At 37.9% G+C, this 21,028-nt stretch overlaps 1 protein-coding gene across 1 annotated transcript in view; it reads right to left on the bottom strand.

Annotated features, from left to right (window-relative positions):
* Positions 1 to 4,776: 4,776 nt before the first annotated feature.
* BNC2 (basonuclin 2) overlaps positions 4,777 to 21,028 on the bottom strand; it is a 175,640-nt gene continuing 159,388 nt past the window's right edge. The window contains exons 4-5 of the mRNA XM_030005318.1: positions 4,843 to 5,078; positions 4,777 to 4,782 (exon numbers count right to left, since the gene is read on the bottom strand). Coding sequence (XP_029861178.1) covers positions 4,777 to 4,782; positions 4,843 to 5,078 — 242 coding nt within the window. The remainder of the gene's footprint in view (positions 4,783 to 4,842; positions 5,079 to 21,028) is intronic.

Genomic DNA, 21,028 nt, shown 5'->3' with positions numbered 1-21,028 from the left:
TTCGAGGGAACGATGGTAAGAACGGGAATCCTAGGTCTAGCCCCTTTTCCTGATTCTGCCAATGTTCTGTTCTGTGCCTCGCTTCCTTCTTTGTACTGTAAAGATAATATTTATTTTCCTCTTTTCACTAAGGGAATACAACTATTTGATCACAAAACATTTGAAGAAGTGTTGACCTCTTACTCAAAACACTGATTCATTATTTGCAAAGAGTCAGTTTATGGCCTCTAAGTTGTGGTCACATGTCCTGTCATCTGCAGCTGGACCAGTGTAAAAGCTGAATGCTCCAGCTGTTCACTGCTACTGGCATAATTGCTCTCTAGCCCTTTCCTCACAGAATAATCAGAGTTAACTTGCACATGTTTAGCAGGAGGATTTTTCTAACCTGCCTTGTTTACAGAGAACCTAGCTAGGGAGTGGTTACACACGTAGTTACACTAGCAAATGGGTGGGGTAAAGTATTCTCCAGTGGTGGAACAGAGGAGAACAGCTGGCAAAGTCACCTCTTCTCTCAGCTCAGCTGAAACCAAACCAGGGCTGGAGACTTAGTCACAGTTGAACTGTTCTTTGAAGCATAAGTAACTTCACACAAATTAATAGAGCCACTAATCACATCTCTTTGAGTAGCAGGTGCAGAATCTGTCCCAAAACAGTTACTGTTGTTGACAGAATCATTTCTTGTCATGCAGACAGTTGTTGAGTTGGCTGTTCCCAAAGAGAAAATCTACAGGCTCACTAATAGCTCCACACCAAATACAGCTTAGTTCCTTGAGATAGGTACCAGATACACAAGCCTAGAAAGTGAAGCACTCTGGATGCCCATGGAGCAGATGCAGTTCAGGAAGTTCCCCTATGCAGTAAGGTTTTTTTTGAGCATCACTTCTAAAGATGAGAGAACAACTCCTCCTCTAAAACATTAATCCTGTGAGCAATCTGATGAGACTGCTGACCAAATTGTCACTCACTGACATTTAAGCGATAGGTATCTATTCACCAGAAATTAGGTTTATTGCATAGAGGCCATAGAAAGCTTGCCAGGTCTTAATGCCTTTCAGCCGTTACTGGCAATGCTGTGACTGTGCCCAAATGTGAAAGGCGGTGTATCACATCACATTACCTCTGCTGGCTTCAGGGTTCGTTCACTTCCTGTGCTCCATTAATGCATCCACTGAATGAAGCAATACATACTGCATTTTTCTCTGCCCACTGCTTTTTAATTTGCTATTTAGAAACATTATTAGTCAAAATGAGGGTATTACAAATAATCCCACCCACCTTGCAGCACTAATACACAACTAGACAGAGGCACTGGTTTTCTCTTGCTTCTCAAGTGCAGCAAACTGAGGTTTTTCTCAAAAGTTACTGTGAAAAAGTATTTTCTTTTTTTCGTGGAAAAAAGGGTTTCATTACGGATCTTGAACAGAAAAGAAAATATCTGGCAATACTAAAATAACAGATTTTGAGTGGATACATCTATGCTAAGATTTCTTTTTTTTTTCCCCTCCAAAACCCCTCCATTTAGGGAAAATGTTAAAATACTTTAACAATTCCATCATGATTCAGGGGAAATTCAGCACAAAATGATGTCTCAGACCTTGCCAAGGCGTGAAACACCTATTTGGTACCAGCTTTACAAATCTTTTGCACTGCAGTTAATTGGAGAACACTGGAACTTTAACCAGGATTAACTATTCTAGAATCTGTCACAACCATTCCCTTTCCCTATTCTGGTACTTCTCTTAGTCCTTGCAGAAGACACTTAGAGTGTCTTAGAGTCTGTATGTTCCAAATAAGTTCTGTATTTCTGAGCAAGTGTTCCCAAAGCTACTAATCTTCCTTTTCCCCTGCCCCCACGTCAAACAGTGATAACCATCATTTCATCGTTACAAGTTTAAAATATTATTTCTATTAGATTAGAGACAAACAAGCTAGTTTACTGGTTTATGCTTCTCTAACTACAGCATTATAGCAAATTTAAACCATTTCCTAGAGATATGTATTTGTGTATTTGATGTACAATGAGGATGTATGAATGTATGGTAAACTTACCAGCATTGACTGGACTACACTATAACTTAGACAGGTTTGCACCGACAAGTTAAAAAGAACTATACTTCCAGACTGAGAGTCAGATATTCCTTAATTCACTGCATGACAGCCTACCAATAATCCCATAGCTCTGTGATATTCTGGATGATTTCTTTTGCTACTTGATACTTTTGGCTCTCCTATAGGACACTCATGCAATTTCGTCATAAGCTTTTTGTGTGGAAAAGGTGAGTTTGAAAGCCTCAAACAATTCTGTGAAGAGTTCCAATTCTCTAAAGACGAGCTTTATGGAACAACACCTTTGGCTTGAAGGAGACATTACCTGTAGTTCTCATCTGTATGCACTTTTACTCTGCTAGTGTTACTACACATTTCCTTTCAAATTTCCCTGCATGCCCCTTTTCTCCTTTTTATCAGATAGTTGCAATAGAGTTACTTTTTAAACAAGTCTTTTTTATTATCGTAGATTTGACTAATTTTCCTACAATTTCTCTTCATAAATGTTTCACTAAGTAAGTAGTTCCCTTTCTGCTGTATACTGAGCTTCCTAGCTTTAATGGAAACAAAATGCATTTTTTTGCCCAGGGAGGTTGTGGAGTTTCCATCCTTGGAGCTATTCAAAAGCTGTCTGGACATGGTCCTGGGCAACCAGATCTAGGTGGCCCTGCTTGAGCAGGGGCATTGGACAAGATGACCTCCCTTCCAACTTTGAACAGTCTGTGATTCTTTGAAATTAGAAAGCTAAACTAACAGGCAGGCTTGACTACACCTATCGTAGGTCTTCATTCACCCACTAACACAATCCACAGCCAAGCGCTAACCAAGTCAATATGTGGCAAGACTGTAACAGCTGCCCTTAACTTTCATTGATAATTGTTCTCCTTTAACTGATATAATATTCAATATACTGTTGTTGAATGTAGTAATGGTAAAATTCATGCCTCGAGGGCTACCATGTGATTGAGTTTTAGCCAGATAAATTGAACTCTGACCTAATGGTGTATTATAGGCCTTTACACCACTCAGATGCATAGGTCACAATCTCACTCGGTACAAACCTCTATGTAATTATATTACAAGCCATTCTTGCATATATTAACATCATTCCAACAGATAATTAAAACAAAATCAATACGAGCCCAGTTCTAGAACCTTTAAAACAAGAAAACTACTGATTTCAGTCAGTCTTCTTCACTGTAAGGGACACTGAATTACATTCTACGCTTGTAATATATTACACCTAACTATTAATCGCATTTAGTAAACAGCAATCTTCTAATGTTATATCTTAAAAAGGATGCATTTTTTAACGCATATTCTTTTGCAAATCATATTTCTTCAGCCCTCTTTATCAGTAGCATTCAGAATCCAGGAATCTAAAATATGATGCAATATGCATATAATGCCATACAGTAGGTATCTATAGATATCTATCATATACCTATCTAGGTTATATATCATATGCAACATCTATAGATACATATCCATATATATATCGTACAAACACCTATAGATATCTACTGTATAAATATCATGGATATATACTTACGTGTAAGTTTTAGAATGGAAAAAATGGATTCTATTGTATTTGAACACATGTAACATTTAGCTTTTACAAAATAGATGCCTGAGAGAATCCTAAAACAATTAAAGAGCTTCATTCTGTATATATCCTAATAAGAATAACAGGATCTCATTATTAAAGAAATAGCCTTTTTATTACTCTTTCCCTACGACTGTTCTACAATTGAGAACACTTTTCTGTGAGAATCTGTGTAATTAAGAACACAGAATATGAACATTTCCATAGAATTACGTAAGGCTAAGTAATTTTTTCACATGAACGACAGAAAACTGAAGAGGAATTAAAAAATACCGTCAGAATTCCTTAGAGCAAGACTAAAGATTCCCATATTTTCTGTATAGTGCCAAGCACGCTATCGTTGCCTAAGAAAGTAAAGAAATAAATTGGAAACTAGAATTTTCAAAGTTTTTCGGGTGTGTCCACTTCAATAACTGGATGACTTCTAGATGAGGCAGAGCTCCCACAAAGTCAGTAGCAATTAAAAGAACTCAGAAGCATGTAGTGTTAGATTCGCAATCAGAAACCGTCTTATAAAAATGTAATCATTCACTTTGGAACCCAATAGATGAAATTCTTCAGATAAGCAACCATACCTGTTCATGAACATACTCATAAAGAATGCTTGTCCATATTATTGTTTATTTATGTTTTGTTTGCTCATCTTATCTTAACTAATCTGCACATAACACTTTATTTAAAACTACCTTTTAAAAATGGCCTTATAAACAGGATTTTCCTGTTTATACATGACACTGTAAGGATACCTCCCAACACAACTATGATCACAACGCCCATTTCATCTACCCCTTATTAAGTATCTTGCTAGAGAAGGAAAGAAAAGATGAAGGAGCTGCTGACTTGGATCTTAGTTTCTTAAGTCAAACAGTAGCCCTTGAAAACTTGCCAGTTGCCTTTGATGACCAAATCAGGCTTGCAGCTAGCTAACCTCAGTATTTGCAGTATTTAAGGTATTTCCTACAATAAGCATAAGCAAGTACAAATAAATGCTATGGTATGAAGTAACCTGCATTTTTTTAGCTTAGGAAAAATTGAACATTTCATTTTGCTAACATCATCATTAGTCTTCAACATGCCACACTAAATTTACTTCATATCCTTCTACCTCTTTGGGTGCATGGTCACTACATCTGTAAAAAAAAAAAATTCAGTTAACTGGTCTTGTAAACATGCTTTGCTTTATTTCCTACCTGAAGGATGTAGCCTCGAACATAGTCTCGCAGTGTCCAGCCTAAGCCATGTAGAATATGCAACACCTCCTCTTGCTTCAGTACACTGAAGAGTCGGTCAAGTAGTATCTTCAGTCTCACAGGCACAGCCTGAGTACCGTAGAGCATCAGGCTGCTGATGTCAAACACAACATTGGACTGCACAATCTCCACTTGGGTTGGGTGGTAGAGGTGCTGAGTGCTAAGCTTGTCCAAGGCTGAAAGAAAATGGGTTAAGTATAAGAGAAGAGCTAAAGGAAAGACAAGAAAATAATCCCAAAGAATTATCTAAAAACAATTAATTTTGCAGATGCACTTATTTTCCACAGAAATATCACCTGAATGATTCATAGAATCACAGCATGGTTTGGGCTGGAAAGGACCTTAAAGGTCATCTAGTCCAACCGCCCTGCCATGAGGAGAGACATCTTCAACTAGATTAAGTTGCTCAGAGCCCCATCCAACCTGACCTTGAATGTTTCCAGAGATGGGACATCTACCACCTCTCTGGGCAACCTGTTCTAGTGTTTCACCACCCTCATCATAAAAAATTTCTTCCTTATATCTAGCCTGAATCTATCCTCTTTTAGTTTAAAACCATTGCCCCTTGTCCTATCACAACGGGCCCTGCTAAAAAGTCTGTCCCCATCTTTCTTACCAGCCCCCTTTAAGCATTGAAAGGCTGCTATAAGGTCTCCCCAGAACCTCCTCTTCTCCAGGTTGAACAACCCCAACTCTCTCAGTCTGTCCTCACAGGAGAGGCATTCCATCCCTCTGATCATTTTTGTGGCCCTCCTCTGGACCCACTCCCAACAGGTCCATGTCTATTTTGTACTGAGTACTCCAGAGCTGGACGTAGTACTCCAGGTGGGGTCTCACAAGAGTGGAGTAGAGCAGCAGAAACGCCTCCCTCGACCTGCTGGCCACCCTTCTTTTGATGCAGCCCAGGATATGGTTGGCTTTCTGGGCTGCAAGCACATATTGCCAGCTCATGTCCAGCTTTTCATCCACCAGTACCTGCAAGTCCTTCTCAGAAGGGCTGCTCTCAAACCCTTCATCCCCCAGCCTGTATTGATATTGGGGTTTGCCTCAACCCAGGTGCAGGACCTTGCACTTGGCCTCTTTGAGCTTCTTGAAATTCACATGGGCCCACTTCCTGAGCTTATCCAGGTCCCTCTGAATGGTATCCTGTCCCTCAGGTCTGTCAACTGCACCACTCAATTTGGTGTCATCTGCAAATTTGCTGAGGGTGCACTCGATCGCACTATATCATTAATGAAGACATTAAACAGTACCAGTCCCAATATAACCCTGAGGGACACCACTCATCACTGAGTGATTCTTCTTCATGGATGCAGTCCGAAACAGGCCTAGTTTCCAAAGGTCACAATTAACTTTAATTCCTACAGCAGAAGGGTGCTCAGCTGAGCCCCAGAGACTACAATACTCCTAAGTTCAAAAGAAATTACAGAAAATTTATCATTAACTGATGAACAAGACTGAAGCTATTCAGAATTGATTTGGACTGTTAAAGGTTTGAGACTTAACCTCTAGGGGAATAAAAGAAAACAGATAAACTCTATACCCCAGCCTTTTAAACATGTTAAAAATTAGTCCCCTGATTTACCATAATTTCTATCATGAATGCACTGCTACTTGAGCTGGCTAGTTTTGTTTTACCCTTCTGTGTGAATTTCATGTTATTCACTGTGATGTGAATAATATAGAGATGAGGGAAGGGGAGGTTTGCAGGATGAAGGTAATTCTTATCCCCTTGTGAAGTTAAATATGATGGAACTGCACATGACATCACACATTTTACTGAGTATCAATGTTTAAATTTAATTTTCTTTCCATTTTATGGACTATGTTGCAGCACCTAAGCTTCTCACTGCTTTTTTTAAACAAAACTTTCTGAGCATTTAAAATAATTTTATAGGGACTTCTTCTCTCCTGTACTTTGGTTTCTTCTTGGTTTATGGTCACTGGAGAGTTCATGTACTCTTGATAAATTGCTTTCTTACATCCAGAGCGCAAAGGCCCTTATCATTTACTCACTGGCTTCATTCAACACGTTTACTCCAAGGAATACTTTGTCAAAGAGTTCTGGTTTCCTCATACTTCATTTCTTGCAACTGATTTGTCTGATCTTTCCTATTCTAGTGGTTAAGTCAACTTTGAATAAATAGCTTTAAATATTAATTTAACATTCAAAAAAGATAAGGAATTGGCAAGCCTAGGGACTGCAGTCTATGTCTCTCCACAGGACATTTATACTGCAGCATGTGAAGGGTGGGATTTTACTTCCAAAAGATCTTCTTCCAAAGTACTTCAGCTATATAGGCTTCATGATGTGGGACTGATTTATTTACAAGGTCTAATGAATGGGATTTGATTGAAGCTTATCCAGGTCAAATACTTTCCTATATATTTTTTGCCCCTTTTATGTATGATATTTTTGTAACATGGTTATTTTGCTACTACCATAACAGATGTGTCATCAAAGTACTCAGCTAGAAAAGCCTAGAAAATGGATTTTGTTACTGTGCAGGCTGTGCTGTATGTGTGCTGATACATATATATGTGTACCTGGGGGGCAGAGCAACCATTTGGAAGGAGTAAAATAAAGTAAAATACTAGTATTTTTTAAAAAATACTACTACTACTTGCAATAAGAATGCTGTAAATAATATTAGTGTTAATAGATGTAACATTTTCTACCAGACTATCAAAATAATTAAGCAGATCTGGATCACCTTGAGCTTTCCACCTTCAGTCTTACAGAATGAGAATAGGGTCCAAAGACGTTAACTGGCTTCTCCACGTTTACACAAATTCAGACCAGAGTCAAGACATGAGTGAATATTTTCAGAATACTCAATCCTTTTTAATCACTACATCATATATTTCTAATATATCTTAATATTTGGTTTTGTTTCTCTTTACTTAACAGTAAATCCTATGCCTGCAGTGAGGAAAAGCAAGTTCTTCCAGCTGAAGAAGACTTGGCTTGCTGAAGATTTTAAGGTCATGAGTCTACTTTGGCCCTAGTCAGAATGGCTGTAAGATATCTTTATCTAAAGACTATTGGGTGGATTATAAAACTAATAGATAGAATGAGATTAAAAAACTCTGGACATTTACCCACATTATGTAATGTGACCACTCCGAGGATAACAGCTTTGGAAAGGCCAAGATGGAATAGAAGTGAAAAAAGAAATAAAAATGTCCTTTTTAATTACTAAGCACACTCCTTGACCAGCAGACAGAAATTTTCACAAAATACCCTGTACTATTCCATTTATCTGCAACATTTGTTTTCAAGTGATGTTATCTATAGATCTGCTTCTCAAAACACACACACACACAAATAAGAGTTAGTCCACTGTTGGACGAACATTCCAAGTGACACTGAAATTATCTCCAATTTTGATTTGTGGCCTTATTCTGCACATTATGTAATAAACCAATAAGCAGTGAATTTTATCCTTTTGAAGTACAAGTCAGGATATGCACTGAAATGTGTAATTTATAACACAGCAAAGCATATATTTTTGCACGGATGTGTAAGAACATTTGCAAACTAAAGACAAACCTCATACTACCGTCAGAAAAAAAAAAAAAAAAGGAAAAGTTGTACATGAAGAGAAAGGAAATACACATGCACCCATAGAGAAATAATAGTATGGTAAGCACCTGAAATTCTTTCAGATCATTGACTATTAAAACCCTTTGCACTTGGCAGGAGAATGAAACTTTTCACTATAATTTGTAATTTATAAAAATTATCTTGTTTCTTTAAAAGAGATTGCTAAGGAAATAGTTGACAGTGTATGATTTCATAAGTGCTTAGGAGACTTCAAGATGAAACATGCTATATAAAAGAAAGAGCTTTATCATACCTGAAAAATGACATAAACAGATGTGTCCTTATTAAGAAGATATCAGTGACTGAACATCATAAACCACACATTAAAAGTCCCTTCCTGGTAGAGCATGAGGTATTACTCATACTTCTTACACTTTCAGTGGGCTCAAAAGTTCACCCGGAAAAGTCTTAACATGTTTGTGACTTTTTGGTTGTAACCTGCAGAGTCTTCTCCAAAAACATCACTACGATGGGCCTAGCTATGTGCTTAAACTAAGAAGGCTCCCTTTTAACAGCCCAATTCAATTCTTAGCACTGCTCTGATAGTCTGATATTCTTTATGTCAGTGTGAGTAGAAAGCTGTTCACTGGTGGAGGAAGAAGAGATCTATATGAATTTTAAAAATCGCATACTTGCTGAGTAATCAAAATTTTTGTGGAACAGCCCAAAAAGGCCCTTATGTTTTACTGTAACAGCATACAGCCAAGGGATATTTCTGTGGTGAATCCTAAATTTCAAGTTCTTGTTTCAAAAAATTTAACTATTAAAAAGGGGGGGCAAAAAGGGATTATAAAGTAGAAGACGTTACAGAAGATTGCCTTCAACATCCCAAAATTACTAATTGGATAATTAGTATAGGAATTAGGAAACTTTCACTGCTGTTTTTCTTACCTAGCTTTAAAGTATCAAGTATGCACCATAATAACTTAGATAAATTAGAATATTTCAGTTGGAAGGACCTACAACGATCATCTAGTCGAACTGCCTGACCACTTCAGGGCTGACCAACAGTTAAAGCATGTTATTAAGGGCATTGTCCAAATGCCTCTTAAACACATACGGGCTTGGTGCATTGACCACCTCTCTAGGAAGCCTGTTCCAGTGTTTGACCACCCTCTTGGTAAAGCCTGAACTCCCTGTGTTGGCTTATCCACTCTTTACCTTCTTGAATAGTAAATGAAATCCCCCAGATTTTACAGAGACTCTGCTCAGTATAATCTGAATTGTAAAGACAATTTTGAAATTGATACAATGTCAATCTTCACATTACAGCTTGCAGCATTCTTATAATGCAAAATTCCAGCAAAAAACTTTGGACCTATTTAAAAGAAATTGATGAACGAACTTCTATGTTCCATTTGTGGGTTTGTTTTGCTTTTTTTTTTAAATGCAGTAAAATAGGGAGGGGAAATCTACTTCACCATTTATATTTTACTGGAGTCTTGGGACCCTGTGTAATTCAAAGGAAATTAAGTAAAAAAGATATATTAAAATAAATACTCAAATACTTGTTCAATTTGTCAAAAGACAGAAAATAAAGACAAAATCTTTCATTTAATCTATACTGTGGCCAGTTCATAGGCTCAACTATGCAAATTTACTCATCGACCTGAGACCCCTTCCTTCTTAACGTGCAGTGGACAAGGTCAACCAAATTAAAAGCCATGCTTCTGAGTGGATTCCATTTTCATTAAGCAAAAGAAATACAAGTATGCAGTGATGAATTTTGTACTTTAGAGGCCTCATATTGTTTTTTGAATAGCTACAATAAAAGCATGACATTTTGCCTTTACTGAATATAAAAGAATTTTAAATATCCTAGTTTAAATGCAATTGGAGTTGTAAATACACATACCTTTTGCTAATTTCCTGATCCTAGATAAATATTTAGGTATCTTAGAGAGGGATGAAAAGGTCTAGTGAAACCCTTTCTCTCAGCTGATTTGCCTGGCTGTGTCTCTCAGAATACCACAGAGAAGAGTCAGTAAGTGGCAACGTACAGGTCATTATGAATGTCATTCCATTTCAGTTTTAAATTTGGGCTCTGCAATAGTCCCACTGTAGATTTTCTTGCATGCTCTCTGGCCAGTTCTCTAACTTACCAAAGAGGGACACAGTTGGAGTGCATACACACATACATGACAATATAGAATTTTATAAACATCATCATTTTTCCAGATTACTAGATTTGTTCAAGGGTCAACAGGAAAATGAAAAGAAATTTTATATAGTCTGTGTCCAGACAATAACAGAGAGCTTTCCAGACCTTTTTTTAATCTAAATAACTGGGCCACTTTCTGCAGCAAGAGAAACTTAAATTGGCAGACAGATTAAATATACAACACCAACATAAAAAGATTCCATAATAGTGTTGCAACAACAGCTTGTCGAGTATGGTAAAACAGATACCGTATTATTAATGGCAATGTGGAGCACTGTAGTTTGCTGTTGATTTTAGTGGTGAACATGAACAGCTTCACATTTTCAGAGGTCCAAGATTTTCTTCTTTTCCATCAACCACAGAAAAAGAAGTAACAAATCCTTTCAAGAACAGAAGGTAGCTTATGAATGACTAAAATGCTGGAAGGACAGACAAACTACCGCAGTCATAAGAGGTGGTCTAAGCTAGCCTCCCTCAGGATGCAGATTTAATACCACCTGTAACATGGTGTAATGTGGTGTATTTTGTAGGTGGAAAAAACTGCTCCTCAAAAGTACCATGCTTAGAAGGTAACTAAGGACAAGAAAACTTGCCAGTGACTACCGAATGGCTCAAATATTTTCATGGTGTAGAAAATTATCCCATTCACCCCTGGCACAAGCGCACAGACCATGGGACATTAACATTTATATGGGTGGGTGAACATCCTGAATCAGCCTGGGTATAAATTCCAGTTACAACATGGCATCCTTTGGTGATGTCCATTTCACTTCTGTCTTCATCCTTTTCACAATTTAATCCAGATAGATGAGAAATGTTCACTAAGACACTGTGGATTTCAAAAGATCATGGAAGGAGAGTAAGTAAAGCATACTCTGATTCATAGGCAAAATCAACTTTTCCTTCTGCCTTTTACTGTATTTAAAAGCTAATAATGGAAACGATTTGCCAAATGCATTTAGTCTCTGACAGAGGGACACATATGTGATCTTCTAATTTACAGCTTGCATGTACAGATGTTCACACTTAGTAAAAGGATTCTTAATAGCATTTTAAAATTAAACATGTGTTGATAATAGGTGTTTCAAACTCAAACAACACAGCAACTAAACTGATAAATGTCTTCATGCCTCACCATGCCTCATGCTCTAACAACATTTTTATAACAGATCAAAAAAAACCCCCAGCACTTCAGTTGCATGTACACAAAATAAATGTTATTAAAAAAGTCTGAATGAAAACTTTCATTAATTTTTCTGTCTATGATCTGATTCCAAGTTGAAACATTTAGATTGCTACTAGGTTTATGTAGCCGAAAGCAGAACCACAGTTTGTTCACAGACGTTGCTTGCTGTCTGCAATTTTTTTTATCCCTTTGCAAAACTTTGAACCCCATCCAGCTTTGACACACTGCCTCTTCAGTTAATAACTATCAAGTTTCCCCTTGTCTCCTGTCTACTTTTCTTTGAGGCAATTGCGCACTCAGCACCCCGAGATAATAACACACATCTATAAGATAAAAGCAATGGCATTAATGTAATTGTCTGCCTTTCTCTCTTTAGCCTAATCTTTTTTTTTCTTCAGTTTTGACTGCCTCTGTGACACCTGTTTTTGTCTCCTCTGATCCTACGACAGCTTTTCCGCTGACAAGGTTTTTGCCTGACAGAGATTCTGCCAGACAAGAACATAATAAAATATGAAGAACTGCTTGTCAGAGTTTCTGCCAATGCTCACATGAAATAGGGGGGGAAAAAAAAAATCTGACTTTTTTTTTAAAGGGGCCCTGTGCTGGTCGCTTTTGGCCTGTCAGGAAAAACGCCTCCCTGGCCAATTCCTGCAAGCCAAACAGGTGTTTTCTTTTATGTTTTCTTTCTATACAAAAACCTTTTTCTTCGATAGTAGAAAATACTATTACAGAGAAAAAAAAAAGAACAAAAAAAACCCCAAATGCTTTCTCCTAAAAATGGTTAGACCTAACTTTGTGTAGTGACACCTCGTGAGCATGTTTTAAATTCAGAATTGACCGCTCAAATAAATAAATAAAGTGGTAGGCTTTTTCTGCCTCCTCCTGGTTGATAGCTAATGTGTTCAAAGGAACAAGCTGTAGATGACCTTCACTCTGGACTACTAGACACTTCCTGCATGGGCATACTGCATGAATGAAGAAACTTGACTATGGGGACCATGGTAGGGAAGATGAAACAGAGCCTGTTCTCTTCTGTGGGATTTGGACCTTGCAGTCTTCTCTGGGTGCATTTGTGCCTATGGGAAGGAGGACTTCAGCACTGGTGATTACCCCGATGAAGAAATACATATAGACTCATCATGTGAGTGTCCCAATACACAGCTGCTTTTGTGTGTGTTGGTACCATTGGTCACCTCTGCTAGAGACAGCAACTATTGATCAGTCCATGATGTCACGGTGCTGAGTGTACCAACTGGCCTTCATTGTGCTGACCAGCCTCTCTGGAGATCTCAACCCTGCATTCTCAATGCATGGGTCCAGGATCCCTACTAGAGCTCAGGCCTGGACCTTCATTCCCTACATAAGGTACATTGTAGGTGTGCCTGTCTGTAGTCCTGTCTTCTGCCCTGTCTCTGGCCTCAGCTTCTTTTGTTCCTGACTGGAGCCATGCCTGAGGTTGTCAATGGACCCAGTTACCAGCACCTGGTTCTGTCTACTGTGATCAGACCTCAAGTAACTGTGCCCATGGTGCAGGCATGGCCAGTGCTGGAGTTGCCCTTAACTCCTGGCTCAGACCTCTTTGCCGGGCAGCTCTGCTTTTGCTGCTCCTTGACACATGGATTGACAGTGTCATTGTTGAAACTTACAATTTATAATGGAAGCCACTAAATTAATATATATCTCTTTCTATTACCTTGACGAGTCATTCATCTTGGATCTTTTCTATCTCGTCTCCAAAGCCAATGCCTCCTTCCTATCAGCCATTAACACCTTAAAAATATTCTCTCCCTTAATAATGGTGAGATAGGAGTTAATATGCATCTCAATGGTCCTAATACCATCTGGTTGACACACTATATACAGCGAGACAGAAGCACATTTGGGAGTCCTGGATTGTGGTCTGGATTTGGAGGATTTCCGTCTTAATCCAAATGCACCTCGAATTCCATTAACTGTGATTCACAGATTCACAGAAAGTCTGTGTTGGAAGGGGTTTCTGCAGATTGTCTGGTGCAGCCTTCTATTGAAAGCAGGGCCTCAGATTAGGTTATCGCTGGCCCTGTCAAGCTGAGTCTTTGATATTTACAGTGGGGAAATTCCACCACTTCTCTAGGCAACCTATTCCATCTTTTATGCAGCCTTGAAAACTGTAATGAAAATGCAACAGGCACTGCCCACCTGTTAACATCATTCTGTTTGGATGAGTACTGTGTTGTAGAGGCATTTAACATAGGCAAGCCAAGACTATGGTGGTGTTTTAGTCTAGGGTGTAACTCTGGTTCAAGCCTATGAAATGCTCTCCCACATGTGCTAAATCACCTCAGTTTTCCCAGGAAAACCTGCTGTCCTAAAGTTGCTGACAGCTGAAGATGTTCAGACCCTGGGAAGACTGGTTCATATAGCTAGTTCTGCCGTTCATGAACATCAATCTTTTCCACCCCAATTCATGTACTGTGACCATTGCACAAAGCTCCTCTTAAATATACTTCAGAAAAATTGACTGTAATCAATTAGAATATCATCAGAGAAGTCTTTGAGACTCATGTTATACATTTCTTGTATTATCTTTTCTATTTCTAAAATCCAGATGGAAATAGGATAATAAAGTAACACTATTGTCTGCTAAATTAATCTGGGGCAAGTTTCTTCATAATACTACAGCTCAAATTGAAATTCTTCTTAGTAGGCAAAAAAAAAACCCAAATGTGTTTTCCATTGAATTTCACATTTGCAAAAGAGAAAGCTGAGGTAAAGTTATCCATGGTATTATCGTTACTTTGTAATATCTGAAAGCAGTATGAATTTTTAATTCTTGCAGTCAAATCCCATTTTAACCTTATGAAGCTACATGGAATGGAGTGGTAGGGTTTGTTTCATTTAGAGCTCTTTCAATTTGTGTTCTGCTTAACCTAGTGAACTCTAGTTAATTAAGATGTTCCTATAAACAATTAAGCTTCTTGTAGGATCGTTAAGAAGATATAAAAATTTATGATGTAATAAAGTGTAATAAAATGATAAAGTGGTTAGCACATCACAGCAATTCATGTGCAGCAGCATAGGTGTTACAACAGACAAGTAAGCAGGTACTGTCACCTAAACATCCTGGAGAATTGTGGATGCATGTTGCAGAAGTCCACCACTGCTGTCCCACAAATCCATTGGCAATTTGCACTCTCGGGTCCCACAGAATTTATCCTGCTCATCTGGGAATCAAGCAGCGAGCACCACATACTCTTTTGCTCCTATCTGAAGCTACGCCATGTAGTGAACTTCCTATCACCACATGTAAGGGGGCAAGATCAAGGGTTTCACTGCCTACCTTTCCAAAAAGCAGCCTCTGCTACGTCTGGAAAGAGGAATTCCAAGTGCTAATTAAAAAATCATTGGTTTTACTGCCTTTGATCCATCTTGCACATAGCAAGTCTATTTTTTCCTTACTGGATTCTCTCCTTAAGAAGAGGGGGTACGACATCATTGTCCAAGACATCTCGTAGCATTTTATCATATGGTATAGGGTGTACTAAACCGGATGAAGCCTTCTCTGTAAAACATAAATTCAATAATGATGGGCACCAAATAACAGTATCTTGGACTTTTGAAATAGCTTTAGTCTAAACCTCTCTGGGCTTTTTATAGCTAGTAAAGGGAGATCATAGCTATAAAAGTGGCCTTATACGTATTTCAGAGTTGCCAGTGAGTATCTGATGGTATTAATGCCAGTTCTGTGAGAGTACAAAGTGTGATTAGTAAATTAGAAGTTTTTCAGACAATAAAACGTTCACAGTGAGAAAGGGTTTCACTTTGAGATGTGAATATAGCCCAAGCCAGCAGAAAAGGGCCCTATGCTTCAGAATAGGTCATGGTCTGTTTAGGGCTTAGCGGGCACTGGAGCACTCCTTAGATGACTGCTTCATGTCTGGTCAGGGATAATCTCACCTGACCACATCCAAGGGACATTGGAATATTCAAAGCCAGGGCTGTGAGCCAATAAAGTCAGGGAGAGGGAGAAAGGTCTAACCTCTTCCTGATTGTGTTAAGATGTCCTGGGAATGGCAGGGAAGAAGAGAAAAAAGATTTTAATCTGAATGGACCCTCAGGGAAATCCAAGGAGGTGTGAGTGTGAACATATGTAAATTAGAGCCTGTGGGTTTCCCCCAGGGAAAACCTTACTCGACACCTGAGGATGTCAAATTTGCATGAGGACTAAACCCTTGGCCATATGGTTATGTTAAGTATCAGCTGAATACAAGGATGGAAAAGGAATACTTTTTATTTGATCTTGGGGCAACTAAGCATTATTTCCTTTCCGTCACTTGTGTCTTATAAACCTTTGAAACAATATTATTTGTCTGGGAGGCCCTAATGCTTGGATACTCTCATTAGCTTTTACCTCAGCTTGACTTGCATTAAGGGTGATCTCAGAGTAACCCAAAGCAAACACTACATCACATCATTCCTACCAATGTGGCAGTCTTTAAAACCAGATACTGGGTCAGAGTACCCACAAGATAACAGAGTGCATCTTCTCTGTGCTGCATTGGCTGCTTTGGGAACTGCTGCTGAAGAGAAGAAAAAAGGGATGTCATAGGCAGAAGGAGGGACTTTAAAAAGTGTTTACCAGTAATGAATGTTAATCAGGTAAAGTTCCTGGAAGCAACTGAGTAATGAAAAATATGCCCCACCTTTCAGGGTCAAAAGGAAGTTGTAACAGATGGATTTAAATGATTTTGTCAGTAGAAGACAGGAAAAGCCAGACTAGATATAAAATAGTTTTACTTTAAAAGTCATGAAGAGCTAGCCTTTGTTATCAATGAATTGTAGATAATTTGCTAAATATCTGTGTAACAAAAACAAAAAAAAAATTGATGATGCTATTGTCATTTTAAAGCATTTTAAAGAATTAAATAAACTGAATACAAGGAAACAAGTATGTTCAGTATGCTAAAATTGTGATTATTTTTTATATCCTATGGAATAATACAAAAACAACCCAATTACTTTACCAGTAAACTATAATGATAGGATTACAATTCTCCTTTCCTTTTTTAGTATTTATTCTCTACTATGTCCATTTTTAAGTAAAGAACAACATGGCAGTTCTGCCAGCTTTTAGAGAGACTCCAAGATTTGTGACGTGGCTTTGTTTTGTTTTGTTTTGTTAGAGATGATCTTTGACTTTGCAAACCTGGATTTCTTTCACTTAACAGCTTTGGACTGAGACAAATATAGGAACCCTGCTGATTTTTATTTCAACATAACACTCCTCTTCCTTCTCGCCTCATTCCCATGCAGCTCACATTTAAAATCTAAAGCTTCTTCCTGGACCAAGTCTTTTCAGCAACTTCAGGGTAAGGGAAAGATGCAATTTCTAAAATTTCCACAGCATTCTTCTTTTTTTTAATTATTTATTTATTTACACCTGTCCTTCCTTTCTTTTGTTCTCACTTCAAGTTTCTTTTACCTGACAATTTCATGAACTACCATGTAGAAATTCATCAAATTCAACCATTCTGAATGAAGAAGTCAGAGTCATGTCATGCATCTGACTTTATAACAGAGCATTCTCCATTTTCTAGTGGAGGTTGCTGTTTTCATTGTTAGTCTCACTTACAAGCAAGCTACTACATGCATTAGATAAATACCGGCAGCAGAAAACTTCCTTCACAAATGAAAGTGTAACCCACATGGCAAGTCTCTGAGCATGAGTACTGACTGGATGGCAGCTTTTAAACTGAAAAAGAGTAATGGATTTGCCCTATGTGCCAAAATCACCTATTTAATGTAATTTTCATTAAAACCAAAAGGAACTTAATCTCAAAGCTACTAGAGAAAAGGCTTGGCCAAGTCTTGGACTGGAGATGGGGCCATATGTGGCCTCATCATACCTCAGAGAGGTACTAAACCCTACTTGAATAAATAGCCCAGCCCCAAGCTGTGCCAGTTGGCATGATGCAGATGAAAAGACATCAAAGATCACTACAGGACTAAGGATCAGCTTTCTCTGAGAGACAAAAAAAGAGAAAGACAGCAAAAATGTTCACAGAATACTTCATTTCCTGGAGTAGATTGAACAGTGTGAAATTCAGCTAGTCCAAGAATGCACAGTATACCAAAACCATCTGAAAAACATGCTGCTGCTGTCCGAGTTTTACCAGTGATCAGTGTGAAGGCAAGACAGAGAAATAGTATTTCTCATTTTCTGACTCTCTGAAACAAGGTGACAATGATTTCAGACAAACTTAACAATATTATTATACCGTGTTTTTTTAAATCACTGTAAAGTCTGAGATACTGGAACTAAAATAAATAATATGAATGTCATAAATTATAGCTTTAGTCCACTATGACATATGTCACCTTGGCACACCTTTTTAGAGCAAAACAGTTATGAGAGAGGGTAGGCTGCATTTCCCATTGATATGCATTGGGTCTTTTGATCTGTTGGACTACATATAATAAGAGTATTTCTGCTAGCAATATGGTAGTTGTCATTCTGACATCAATGACAAGCATACAAGGCAAAATGCAAACTCAATGAAATCAACATCTTTTTACTGCAGACTTGCTTAATTTCTTTCCTCATAAGCTAAGCTACTTCTGCTAGGGGAAGTGGGTGGCAAATAAAGTGGGTTTTTTCATTATTTCCAATAAAGTTTGAGTAAGTGATTTTTGTGCTAAAGCTAGTAAAATGTCATGACTGTCTTCATAGTATACTATGTTACTTTTAATACAACAAAAATAGCAGGAGAAGAAACCAATTCAAGCACTCAAGAAAGTAATAATTTTTTGTAGTCATCTTACTCCTACATTATTTAAAAGCCACAAAATAGCAATTGCCTATGTTAAAATAAATTCTCCTTAAAAAAAAATCGACTATTAAGATTTTAATAAGATTTTATTTTTCACCATACGGACTATACAAAGTACCTTAACCATTAAAAAAAATATATAGAAGGAAAAACATCTAACTGTTATCTGTTTGCCTGCTTGAGGCCTAGGAAATGGCTTATCCAATTTAAACCATTTATTTTTTGTTTTAGAAAATAAATCCCCACCCAAGCTGACAATACGAAAGCCAGGCTTCAGCTGAAAACAAATTAAAACAGGCTAGTTATCCAAATCCCTTAAAACATCCAGAGAGTCACACCAGCAATAACCCATTTTCCATTATGCACAGCAGTACTAGAAAATGCTGCTACGCTCTATGCAGCTTTTGGCTTCAGCCTTAAAAACACTGATGGTAGGATTACCACTGTAGCACAGGGGTGCAGGGTCAAAACTCGATAAGCTGAACTTTTGCCAACAGAAACATTTATCTTGCCACAGAAGAATTTCTCTGATGAATCTGTTCATATATTGACAATCCCACTTTTGGCAACTCCAGACAGAAGAAAATTGAACTTGTAGGGAACCTTTCCTTTCAAGATGTGTACAGCTCATTTTAGGTGAGTGAGGAAAAACATGAGAAAGATAATGGAAGCAGGAAAAGAGAAAACAGGCTAGCAGTTGTTAAGTGCAATAATACTGTGGTGGCTGTTTGCCCTTTCTTCCTCACTCCAAGAATTCCAACATTTTAAATGGCAGTTATTAACATGAATTAACTCTGCGCAGATTAGTCAAGTATACCATGAGAAGACTGCAGTTCTAAGCTATTTTTGATCTATTCAGTTAATTATGATTCTAGGTTATCAGAACTGAATAAGCAGGGTACTTCCTGTTGGAAACATCTATTCTTTGATAATTACATTCAGGAAAGCACTACATCATGTGTCAAGGAGCTGAGTTGAAATTCATTAATAAAAATCAGAAGGAAACCCTTTAATTAAAGCAGCAGGAAATACTATTTGCATTCAGGGAACAACTTCTGAAAGTACCGTGCTAACGGTTTAAAGAAAATCACTTCTGAACAGCAACCTGATTCAGTCATTTTGAAATCCAGGCGCTACAGTGAATTGATCAGTGTCCTGAATGCTGCCCTCAAAATCCTGGAAAACAGCTAAGATCAAGAACTGAAGCATCATAGTCTCCAGGAAGTAATTTATAAGCCTGTGCTTTGAGTATGTGTATGAAACATATATTTGACTTGTCTCGCTCTGCCATAAAATGTAAATACTCCAGAAAAATGTACACAAAGTATACTAAAAAAAAAAAAAAAAAAAAAAAAAAAAAAAATCAGAGCATTCTTCACTTGCTGCAGTAGTAAAACAAACACTTTCTAATAATATATAGCTGTATTAAGTTTTCTATTTGGGATGTTAAGCACTCAGGTACAGGAGCAGGTGGTATATTCCTAATCATTAAATTCACCTTTCAACTTTCTGGATTTACAAAACAGGGACATTTCTACTATATATACTGTGGTAATCTCAGATTACTGTCATATATTCTGATTTTGAATTCAAACACCTCACAGGGAAGAATTTATCAGGAAAATCTGATCACACTCTTCTAAGATGTACTGGTTAAAAAGAAAATGCAGGATGCCCATATGCCTGAATCTAAGTGCTAGACTCCTACTTTCTATTACTCAACAGGAGGACACCCTGGAAAATAGCTAGACAAGTCTTCCCTATCTGTGGATCAGCAAAACCTCAGATGCTGATTCTACACAAACCTGAAGCGTGCCTGAACTATACTAATTTTGCAAGGTTTAGCCAACCTTCCAAGAAATGTGAGTCTGGTTATACCGTGACTGAAGATATCTTTCTGCGAATAAAGAGGAGTGAAAATAAGCTGTGTCCCTAGACAATCTAGTATATAATAAACCTGCAACCAGTTAGCAGATCGGTGGTGTTAGGGCATTTCTAGGCTGGCTGTATATATTACTATGCAGTGTCACAGGACTGCATGGTACCTGCATTCCTACTTTCCTTTCCATGTATGTGAATGTTTTAAAAACTTCTCTGGTAGTCTGTGCTGTTGAATTTGTTGAGCATTCACGCTTGCCGTATGTCAGCATACTCAGGCACAAATACACACAGACATGAACTAAATAGAAACCAAGTGCATCTTAGGAGGGAAGTACTAAGCTTCCACCCCAGGCATCATCAAATTAAAATAAAATTTATAGAATATAACCCACTGAATGTCTGGCAGCAGTGGGGAATGGAGACTGTTCTTGCTTAGGTGCCAGTAGACTAGACCATGAGAAGAAATGTCCAACACTAATTTC

The sequence above is a fragment of the Aquila chrysaetos genome, chromosome Z (genome assembly GCF_900496995.4).
Source record: "Aquila chrysaetos chrysaetos chromosome Z, bAquChr1.4, whole genome shotgun sequence".
Lineage (NCBI taxonomy): Eukaryota > Metazoa > Chordata > Aves > Accipitriformes > Accipitridae > Aquila > Aquila chrysaetos.
The sequence above is the reverse complement of the archived record's forward strand: the minus strand, read 5'-3'. Positions and strand labels throughout refer to the sequence as shown.